This window comes from Folsomia candida, unplaced genomic scaffold, assembly GCF_002217175.1.
Source record: "Folsomia candida strain VU population unplaced genomic scaffold, ASM221717v1 Fcan01_Sc015, whole genome shotgun sequence".
Lineage (NCBI taxonomy): Eukaryota > Metazoa > Arthropoda > Collembola > Entomobryomorpha > Isotomidae > Folsomia > Folsomia candida.
In genome coordinates, this window is record NW_019091207.1 from 1,717,533 (window position 1) to 1,728,768 (window position 11,236).

Genomic DNA, 11,236 nt, shown 5'->3' on the forward strand with positions numbered 1-11,236 from the left:
GGATTTATTCAGGGGAATTAAAAACCTGGAAGTGACGAATCTGCATTCACCCAGATTGATTTCTGGATTAAAGATACCATTCCCAAATTTGGAAAGGTTATCAATTCATCAATTGGATGAGGACGCATCTCCGCTTATCCCAGTGGAAGCATATTTCAAAGCGTGAGCTTCACTTGGATTAAAATACTTGGAGATGGATCTAAGGACGTATTGTCATGACGGAAAAGTATCCCGATTTATTCAAGACTTTTCAAATCGTGGGGAATTATTGTCAGGTAAGAACAAAATTATGATACAAATTATGATAAAATTATTATTTACATATATTTGTACATGTAACGCTCGTGGTGTTCTTAATTGCTTTTATAAAACGACATTAGGTCTCAGAACTTTGGAAATATTTGTTCCCATCTATTCAGACGAATGCGATGATTTGGATCGTGTCGAAAATGGGAGGGCGCAGATGAAGCAGTGGCTCTTGGAAATGAAGGGATTGAACGATGTACATATTTCTGGAATCAAAGTGAGTCTTGCCGAAAGGTTTTTTTCAATTATTTAAAATTTGTATGTTTATTTTATGTTGAACTCTTAATTTTTTAAACAAATATTTGTAGTTCAAGAAAGAAACATGGAAATGGATTGAACCCTTCATTCACGAGAACAAGATTCCCATTGTGTTCAAGAAATATTGAACTTTTTCAAAAACTCGCAATTTAATAGCAAGTACAGTTAGGGCACAACAATTACTTTATAGTAGTGCTTTCAAAATCCGAGTTTGAAATTTAGTATAATTAGGGAATTATTAAAATTAGAATCCAAACCAAATTCCTTACGAATCGGAAATTTAAAAAATAGTATTAGTCACCTTATACCCTAAATTTAAATACTCTAATTAATGGAATTTGTATGGTAGGATTAGATTAGTAGTAATTCACACTTAATACAATTCTTAATTTAATTGAATACCAAATAATTACCATTTAGTCGAGTTGGCGAGAAATTATAGGAGTTATGATCAAATGCTTATCTAGATGCTTCAGCTTGTCATGATTTTTTTCTGTACGAAGAAATACTTATCAAAGTAAGACTGCTCATCTTATGCTACTTTATTTATGATATCGTAAAATAATATTAGGTCAGATAAAAGATTATTACAATTATTGGGGTCAATTATTTTAATGTCGAATGTAACGAAATTATTATTTTCATGTAAAAGGGAAATAAATCTTGTCATGCATGTATCACAAAATAGTTCAATTTATTTCAAAATTTGCTTATAAATTCATGTACTTAATTTGGAAACGAAATTTCCAACATTTATTAAATTACAAAATTGATTAGTTAATTAAAAATTTACTTATTTTAGCAAGTTATTAAAAATGTGCCCACTTAATCGCTTCAGCTTCTCGGTGGTAACTTGGAATAGTCATCTTTTTCGTCCAGGCTTTCTGTTCCTGGGGGAGTCGTCGTCACTGAGCAAAATATGTACTTTGTCGAAACAGAGTATTTCGAACCCCGTCCCAGGGTTTGGATTTCCAGGCGTGTTACACCCACAAAAAGACGAAAATCTGCATCGAGTAAGGTACAGTCTTTCGAAAATACAGGTTTTGTGAAGATTTTTATGGGGATCAAAATACTTTATTTTTAAAAACCTACTCCAAGCAACTTTGCGGGGCCTTTTAAGATGGCATTAATACCATCTTGGTAGTTAACGGCAACACATTTGGGTGGAAATGACCCCCACCAGCCAACCACTTGACCGATCATGCCCATCTTCGAATTCATTCTTACTTTTTACCCGAAGATAAAGCATGCAAAATTTCAAGTCGATAGCTTTTGTTTAAAGAGAGTTATCGTGCCTACAGACGGACGGACAGACAGACATCTTGACAAATCTATAAGGCCATCTTAAAAGGCCTAAAACTCGTGTAACCTTTGTACGTATTTTCGAATTTAAAGCTATTCTTCACAAAACCTCTATTGTCAACTGAATATTGTCTTCTCCATGTAGATTTCATCTTTTTGTGGGTGTAACAGCCCCTGGAAATCCAAACCCTGGAAAGAACGGAGCTCAAAATCCTCTATTTTAACAAAATATTGTGCCCACCTCTGCGACTTATTTGATTTACTTGTTAATTATACAAGTGATGTTTACTCTTAAAATATATCAGCAACTTTCCCGTATATTTTATCATGGCCATCACCAAATGTAAAGTGGCCATTCGCCCAATCGTCTGAAATGATGCAATTTTGACGCCCTCGGGTCGAAGGGACTTCAGAATTTTTTTATGATAGCGAGAAATTCGACAAATCTTCCATGCTCGAAGCGTTCTCTGGTACGAGATTGCCACCCTGCTGGTAATATTGCACTCGAATATGATGAATATCGTGCACATGAAGGATATCATGACGCCGATAAATTTCCCGATAAGTATGCTCGATAAGCGCGTCGTTATGTTGAGGCGAGACGTGATGACGGCATAATAAAGCTACATCCATAGTCCGTGATTTGCGTTGGCGCGTAATCTCACTCTGCCCCTATCCAATGTATTCAAATGCAATTTCTAAAATCGAATCAACTCCATGAGTTTTGAGATATATGCAACTTTTGATATTTTAATCTAAAGCTAATTTTTGGTACTATTACTTGTTAGTAGTACACTTTAGTACAAACAAGTCGATTTGAAAAAACTTAAAAAAATTCATTTTCTAGGAAATTTATAGTGAAAAAAGGCTAACGAATTGACTATTTCTTTCCAAATCGATGTGACAGGGAGTAAAATGTGATTTTAATTAAATCTTGATTAATAATAATTTATCCATTTATTTCTTTTAAAACTAACGCATACATTTTTTTACACACTACAAAATGATTCATGAACTAATAAATCTAAAACCAAGAATCATAGTGGAGTTATATGCAATGATGATTTGCGTACATGAAAATGGCATTTCTCATATGTAAATACGTGTAAAAACAAATTGTTCAAAGTGCTGGTTTGTATTTATGACTGGCAGAGAATCCTCCCGAGCAAAAGATCTGATTAATACTGACCAATGACCATCACTGTTCAATTCAAAGATGATTAAACTTTAAACTTCACGGTGATGCGACTTGACTTAATTCGACCGAGTCTTGCAGTGGTTTTCCCGTGCTGTCCTTCAACTTCCAGGATACCCCGACCGTGATAAGACTCAGTAATCCAAAGCTGATGAAATGGGCGGATTTCGCCACTAAAATTATATACAAAATTATTCATTGTTGTATTATAACTTATAAAGGAGGTCTCCGAGTGTATGCGATCCGATTTTGGGCAATTTAGCGTCAATCGATGATAAATTTAGTTCGTATGAAATTTGCGAAAGACAAGATCTCCCAATGGGCACGTTTTGCAGAGATATTTGCATCCGAAAAGGAACAAAAGCGCCTTAAAGTTGGCTAATTTTACACTTTGCAAAATTTACTATTTGAGTGTGAAAGCAAAATCTGGTATACATCCGAAGAGGAGAAAACGCCCAGTAAGTTTGGAAAGTGTAAAATTCGTCAAATTTTGGATGCGTTTTCTCCTCTTGGGATGTAAATACCTCTGCCAAACGTGTCCATTGGGAGAGAAACGTGTTTTTTTCAAATTTCACACTAATCAAATTTGTTATGCATTGACACTAATTTGCTCAAAATCTGAGAGCATACGCTGGGAGCCCTCCATTGTTATTTCATTTTGACCCATGCCAATAACTTACTCGTGCCCAGAAATGTAAATTGTGGGGCAAAAACTGCCCCAATGTTTCCACAAAGAGCGCACAACCCCATGCAACTAACTCGCCCCACGGTTGGGAAGGATTCTGCCGTGAAGCAGGACAAAACTGCGAAGGCAGCGGAAATGAAGTATCGAGATATGAGGGAAAGCACATTGACCAAGGCGGGATACTCGATGGATAACGTGATATCGATGGCAGCCAGGCCCACCAAGAAGAATGACGCAATCACGAGGAAACTAATGAACGTTTTCTTCCGTCCTAGTCTGAAAAGTCAAAAAAAAATCTAAGGTGTTTCATTAATTTTAAGGTGCCATAGGATGACGAATTGATGTGGCATATGGCTTATGAATCTCACTCTACCCCTGTTCAATCGCTTTAAATGCAAATTTCTAAAATGACCTCAATTTCATGAGTTTTCAGATAAATCCAACTTTTCTACTTTAATATAAAGTTAATTTTTGCTACTACAAAACTATCGATTTGAACAAAATTGCTACTACATTTTCCATCTTTTCACAATAAATTTCCTGAAAAATGCATTTAATTATTTTCAAATCGATAGTTTTCCAATACCAAAAATTTGCTTTACATGAAAGTTTTGAGAAAAATCTCCCAAAACTCATGAAATTGGTGGCATTTTCCAAATTTGCATTTAAACAGGGGTAAAATGAGATTAGAAATCTATGACTCCGTTATTCCACCTTAATTGCTACCTATTATTGAACAAAATCCCTGTAAAGCTTCCCGGCAGATCGAGAACCCCCATGTAAAACACGTTCCAGTATGGATTCCCATCCAAATGCTTCATGTTAAAACTGATCCCGTAATAAACCAATTGACACGTAAACCAGGCCACCATAAGAATCACTAATTGCACCCGAAACTCCTTAAACTTGAGGATTTTAAAGGATTCCACGATGGATAACGATTCCGAGGAGGAGTCCACGCTGTGGGTGATGCATTTTTGGAGCGTCTTTATCTCCGCAGGATCCATGCCAGGCTTCCTGTTCCATCTGGCAATCTTGTCGAAAACTTCCAACGCTTCTTCCGTCCTTTCCTTGCATAAAAGCCAGCGTGGGCTTTCTGGGAAAAAACTGAACAAAGAGAATCATGATCATGATTTCGTTATGATTTTTACTTTCACTTTCATCAGAGGTGAGAAAAATACTTTGTCAAAATACATTATTTTGAGCCCAGTTCTTTCCAGGGTTTTGATTTCCGGGGGTGTTCCACACATAAAAAGACAAGAATCTACGTGGAGAACACGATAGTCACACGAAAATCCAGTTTTTTTGGTGAAGTTAACTTTTGATCGCTGGCAAAATACATTGTTTTCACGATTTTTTTAAATACAATATTTCGACAGCGATAAAAAGCTAATTTCTGTACAAAACCTGTATTTTCGTGCGACTAACGTGTTCTCGATGTAGATTCTTGTCTTTTTGTGGGTGTAACAGCCCCGGAAATCAAAACCTTGGAAAGAATGGGGCTCAAAATACGGTATTTTATCAAAGTACCACCTCTGACTTTCATACACTCATCAAGTGGCGGTGGAAGCTGTGGGGACATCTGGGAGGTAGGAGCATTGTATGATTGGAAGTTATTACCAAAGGAAAGATACGATTTTGCTGAATTTCTGGGTGGACAATGTCCCCCTGCTTCCGCCCCCAATGACACAGGAAACTTACGGATAAGCGAAAAATATTAAAAAGGTGGGCAACGTCGTGGCAAAAGTTAAGTGTCTCCAGTGCGGGAGGTTGTACGCGATGAAGGCCAGCATCATTTCTCCCACCGCCCAGAGACTCACGCACCCACAAATCGTTCGGAACGATGGGGTCAAAAACTCCATGAGATAATTCATATAAACAACGAAACAACCTGAAAATTTGTTAATAAGGTAATTAGTTAAGCTAAGTTTTTAAAATTTCCGAATTCGGGTTAAAATTTCCGGACTCGATCATGGAATCATTCATGAGTATCGTCTAAACATTTTTGACCAACAAATTTTCCGGAAATTTCTCCGGAAATTTTGACCCGAATCAGGCGAAAGTTCCGAAAATTTTAAAAACGTACATACGTAGGTTTTCTAACTGCCTATTAAATAATTATCTGCTAATTAAAATTTCCATATTTTATACAAGACTTTGACTTACCACCAACCGCAAATCCTGCAACGAATCTGGTCGCAGCGTAGGAATAAGGGTCTGGCGCCCAACCAGACGCAAAACCAAAACCTCCCATGAGAAAGCACAATCCAAAATGGGCCTTCTTTCTCCCAAAACTGCAACCAATATTATTTTAATTAACGTAGGATTCAAATCGTCAAAATCAGCACGTTTTTAATCATTCTTCAGCTCTGGGAATTTATTTTAAATTTCTGGGAGACAAATTTGTAGAGCGTAAGTCGTTCCTAATTTTAAAAAATTACACTCCAGATTTTGACACTTTTCGAAGGAGATCTCAAGGTTAAGAATCCTTCAGAAAAATTGGAACTCATCGAAACTGGCTTAAAAACTCACCTCCATTCCATTAATTAACTCACTGACTACAAATTTGTCGCCCAGAATTTTAATATAAATTCCCAGAACGCAGATATTATTAAAAATGTGCAGATATTGACGACTTTGGTGATAAGTCATTGAGTTACAAAATAATATTTTTCAGACCTTTCAGCAAACTGAGAAGCCAACAATGCACCCGTCATACTTCCCAGCATTTGCACACTGGTAACTAAATCTGACACCTGCACACACGAATTTTCAAAACATTTTAAAAATATACAAAAATTAGGAAAACGTATTTTAATAAATACAAAAAGTATCAGTACCCATGCTTTGCTCCCGACCAGTGACCACTGTAATTAATAAAGGACATGTCACACAAGAGTTTCAATAATTATTATGATATTTGTGATTATTTTTAGCATTGTCTCAGCTTGCCTCTTGCACAACGGAGGTGTAGTGATGTCCCATCGGTCTCAAAATCCCATCGCAGACGTCATCAGTCTTAATATCTTCGGCAGAAATGTTGAAACTAGCAAAAATTTGGAATTTTAAATTTGCTAATTTTTAAGTACCCCACTTTTTATTACATATTTCCATAAACTCAACCTTCTCCCTGTCAGGGTTCGCAAACGAAGAGGACATCACTCGACCCCGTCAGAACGGGGGACAATGCAATCATTGCTGCCACTATTTCTGGAGATATTATCACTACCATGGCCCACATTTGGAACCAGGAAAAGCCTCCTGTCGGTCAAAATAAAGGCAATATTTAAAGACGTATTAGGCAATTAACAAAACTACGTTTTTAAAATATCCATAACTTATTTCCCTGGGTCAAAATTTCCTGAACCAATTATGAAATCATTCTTGATTAAGTGTCATCTGAACCTTTTTCATATTATTGTCTCCAGAAACTTTGACCGGAGATAATATTAAAAATGTTTAGAAGACACTAAAGAATGATTTCAAAATCGACTCCAGAAATTTTGACCCAGTCCAAGAGATAGGGAAAGTTACGGAAATTTTAAAAACCTAAGTTTCCTTCCTGCCTATTTAAAAATTATGTAATGTAGGATTTTATTTTACCAAGTTTTTCAAATACATCCTCCACACTAATGAGTGTCACTACTTGGCCAAGAGATCCACGCGCTGTGGCCATCTCAGAATCGGTCAGATTGCATTAAATAAATTTCTTTAGTACATGTAGATACGTCCCCTCCTATTTTTGACGCAACATAATGATAATATTTGTTATTATTTACATTTATGTATGTATATATACACTTCTTCACTTCCAGGCAAGAAAATTCTACGATTATGTGAAGTGAGTCATAAAAATGAAATTGATTACTAAAAGAATTACGGCGTTCAACTTGTACTACAAATTTATACTGTGAGTATAGGACTATAAATGCACAATAAATATATGCACAATGCCCACGCGGGTTCAAAGTATGTATGCAAATTACATTAGTTATTCTTATTTACTATTTTGAAAACTTCTTATTATTAGCCAATCATGAATTGGTAGTTAAATGTTATACACGACACGAAGGTTGAAACAATGAGTAAACAAAATACATGGAAAACAATTAACAACAATGAGTTTACTTTATGCCTGTAATTACCCTCCGAATCACTTTTGAACAGTAGATGCCTATTTATCCAACAAAAAGTCAGACAAATGTTAATTAATCTTCGTTATTTGCGTATGTGTGTGTCCTGGTTTTACCTTAAAGTTCTCCAAACTTTACTACTACGCATGCATTTCTATTTTGAATTTCATAAATAATTCCTAAATATATTTCTGCCTATTATGATCTTTCTTATAGGGAATTTAATTCCACGTTTAGATTTAGATATTTATTTATAAAAGGATCTAATTGCATATGTATGTATTATGCAAACAGAAATACGCTTACTTACAAAGAGAGCGTGCGTTGGTTGATTGGATAATAAATACGTACATAAAGTTACTGGAAATGATTTTAATCAATTTACAAGTGTAATTATTTTCTGGATATTTTGAATACACAAAAAAATGATCACGAGTATCTCGAGTATTCCTCGTATTTTATACACCTCAGAAAGATTAGCTCGAGACTCATATCTTAATAATTATGCTAAAATTTTTAATAGCTCAATTACCGTCAAGTCAACCGGGTCTCCCCTCAAACTACCCGAGATTCAAAATATATACGTCCTTATATTTATTAGGAATACGATTTATTTAAAGTGGATCATCGTTTTGTTGGAAGTCGATTGTACTCACTCGGTATGCATGTAAACATCATATGCATACGAGCGGATATCTGCTGTATGATGATGATGAACAATTAGATTCAAATCCATTATTTGCATTGTACCGTGTCGTCAGACTTCAGTTTCGTATGATAATTGAAGATCGGCACATGCAAGTTACACAGATAACAATACGGCTCATTCAAGAAAGTTCAAAATTTTACATAGGTACACAATCAATGTGGTTTAACTAAACATACATACATATTTGTATTCTGGTAAAGGTTTAGGCTCCCGTCAGTTCATGACGGTCATGGACAAATTTTTGTCACGAACCCAGTACCACCATTCTCATTTGACTTTAATAACTTGTTAATACTGAAGTTCAAGAGATACTATACAATCTGTTTCCGTTTCTGTAGAACACAATAATTATGAATACAATTATGAATTGATAATTCGTGACAATGTTGTACCTCATTAAAAACGAAGTATAATTACTGCTTGTAAATACATACATATTTTACAAAACATGTATTTTCAAGTTATTATTTGTGTGTATCTAGTTAATTCTGTGGAAAGTTATGATTCGTATTCAGTGGCGGCGGAAGTTGGGGGGGCACATGGGGACATTAGCATTGTGAGATAGGAAGAGGAGGGGCTTATTAAGATAGGATTTTTCTGAATTTCTGGGGGGAACAATTAATGTCACTCTGTTCCGCCGAGACTGTTCGTATTCTGCATACATAATTGTATTCAAGCGGCCCATTAACGATGTAGTTTATTACAAAAAAATGGATTTTTAACTTTGAAATATAATTAAATCTACTTATGTATATCTCACCGGAAATGCAATTAATTTCTTTATGTGTGTTGCATTTTTAAGTTATAATTTAATTACTACTGTGACATTTTGTAGGAAAATTACAAATCTCATTTGTTAATATGAATAGGATTGCATGTCATCTCGTACAACCAGAAATCTGATCCATGCATTTTTATAATTTTATTGTTTGATGGATTTTTACAAATCAAAAAAAATGTATACATATATATCCATTTAAATAATTGGTAAAACTTTGATTAGATTTGCAGCTAGTGTATTTATAATTTTTGAAATGGTTAACTTTTTAAATTACATGTGACACTTAGTTAATTAACAAAATTAACCACAAGGTGAGTTACATATATACCCCTATTTATTGGTGACCTAGAGGAAATCATAATTTTGCTGTATTATTAAGTACTAATTACATAACAAAACTGACTCAATCGACTACAGAAGAAGGAGATTGCGGATTCTCATTTAACGATCCATAACGCAGCAAAAAACAGAGGTGACAGGGCAATAATTATTATTAAAATATTGGAAAATCTATGTTATTTATTAGCATAAAGTATATACATATTTGTAATAAATATGTATGTATCCATGTGGTACATAGATAATGGAGACTGGTGAGTCACAGATCACGCAGTTTTATGTACATATTCATTGGTGGGGAGAGTCATTAATAGTGAAATGAACCAGCAAGAAATGAACCATTGGTTGTGGTTTTTGGTACTTGACATTTTTAAAACAAGGTAATGGCCAACAGTGGCCGCGGACACTGTCCCCACGGTTATTCGATGTCCCCTTCATCTGCCCATCTTATATAAACCACTCCCTCCCCTATCCTACAATGCTAATGTCCTCACTGCTTCCGCGGCCGCTGATGGCCAATGTAGTAGCGGTGTAGACTACACCGTGTAGTCGTAACAAGGTAATAGCCAACAGTGGCCGCAGAAGGACAGAGGGACACTGCCCCCCACGGTTATTCGATGTCCCCATCATCTTACCCTTCCCTCCCCTATCCTACAATGTTGATGTCCCCACATGTCCCCACCGTTTCCGCGGCCACTGCTCGCCAATGTTGTTGCGGTGTAGTCGTAAAGAACCTAACAATCTGTGCCTCCTCCGATGAACCTTTTGAAAAATAAGGTTGTTGCTGAGTAATGCGTTATTATGACGCCGTTTACCATTTAGCGTTGGAAAGTACCGTTCACCTCAACCGTGTCCGTGTCACTTTGCTGCCTGTGCAATGTCAAAAATACGCGATTGTATTGTCTTTGTGATTACAAAGACAAGGTTTTTTGGGTTAAATAAATGAAACATTGCTTTATTCCCTAAATCCATGTACCTTAAGTTAAATCAGTAACAATTGGATATACTAAATCTGTGTAAAACCTGACTAAATATTTTACCTGAACCTGAAGAATTGTTGTTGCTTGTTAACTCTTAAAACCTTAGAATTGAAAGAGAACCCTGAAAATGATTTTGAGTAATTTAAGTGCCAAAATTTATTTTTTTAAATGTGTAAACTATACTAAATAATCTAGTAAGATGATTTCTGCAAGCTTCATTCTTAAAACTAATTGTAAATCTGGGAATTTATTTAAAAATTCTGGACCACAAATTTGCCGTCAGTAAGTTGAGCTTTTTAACCTAGTTTCGACTTTCGTTCCAATTTTTCTAAAGGTTTCCTAAACTTGAGATCTTCTTCAATAACTGTCAAAATCTGGAGTATATATTTTTTTTTAATTGGCAACTCCCTACTCTACAAATTTGTCGTGCAGAATTTTAAAATAAATTCCCAAAGCAGAGAAATGATTTAAAAAATGATTAGAAATCATGCTCTGATTAGTCAATCTCCTCCTTCAAAAAGTGTCAAAATCTGGAGTGCATATTTTTA

The 11,236-nt window shown here is 35.4% G+C and overlaps 1 protein-coding gene and 1 long non-coding RNA gene across 3 annotated transcripts; both read right to left on the bottom strand.

The window, feature by feature from the left end:
* Positions 1–2,798: 2,798 nt before the first annotated feature.
* Positions 2,799–6,881, bottom strand: LOC110856355 (organic cation transporter protein). The gene is made up of 9 exons (XM_035857032.1): positions 6,870–6,881; positions 6,699–6,792; positions 6,587–6,613; positions 6,426–6,502; positions 5,913–6,040; positions 5,448–5,637; positions 4,473–4,853; positions 3,742–4,022; positions 2,799–3,234 (listed from the first exon to the last, which is right to left on the bottom strand). The coding sequence occupies exons 2-9, from the start codon at positions 6,729–6,731 to the stop codon at positions 3,101–3,103; spliced, it is 1,251 nt and encodes a 416-aa protein (XP_035712925.1). The 5' UTR covers positions 6,732–6,792; positions 6,870–6,881; the 3' UTR covers positions 2,799–3,100.
* A 5-nt stretch (positions 6,882–6,886) lies between these two features.
* LOC118437723 lies at positions 6,887–8,425 on the bottom strand. 2 transcript variants are annotated; one of them, XR_004836300.1, is made up of 3 exons: positions 8,412–8,425; positions 7,350–7,482; positions 6,887–7,007 (listed from the first exon to the last, which is right to left on the bottom strand). It is a non-coding gene; the product is annotated as an uncharacterized LOC118437723 (long non-coding RNA). The 2 variants fall into 2 exon arrangements; XR_004836299.1 differs by lacking the exon at positions 8,412–8,425 and adding an exon at positions 8,190–8,288.
* Positions 8,426–11,236: the final 2,811 nt, after the last annotated feature.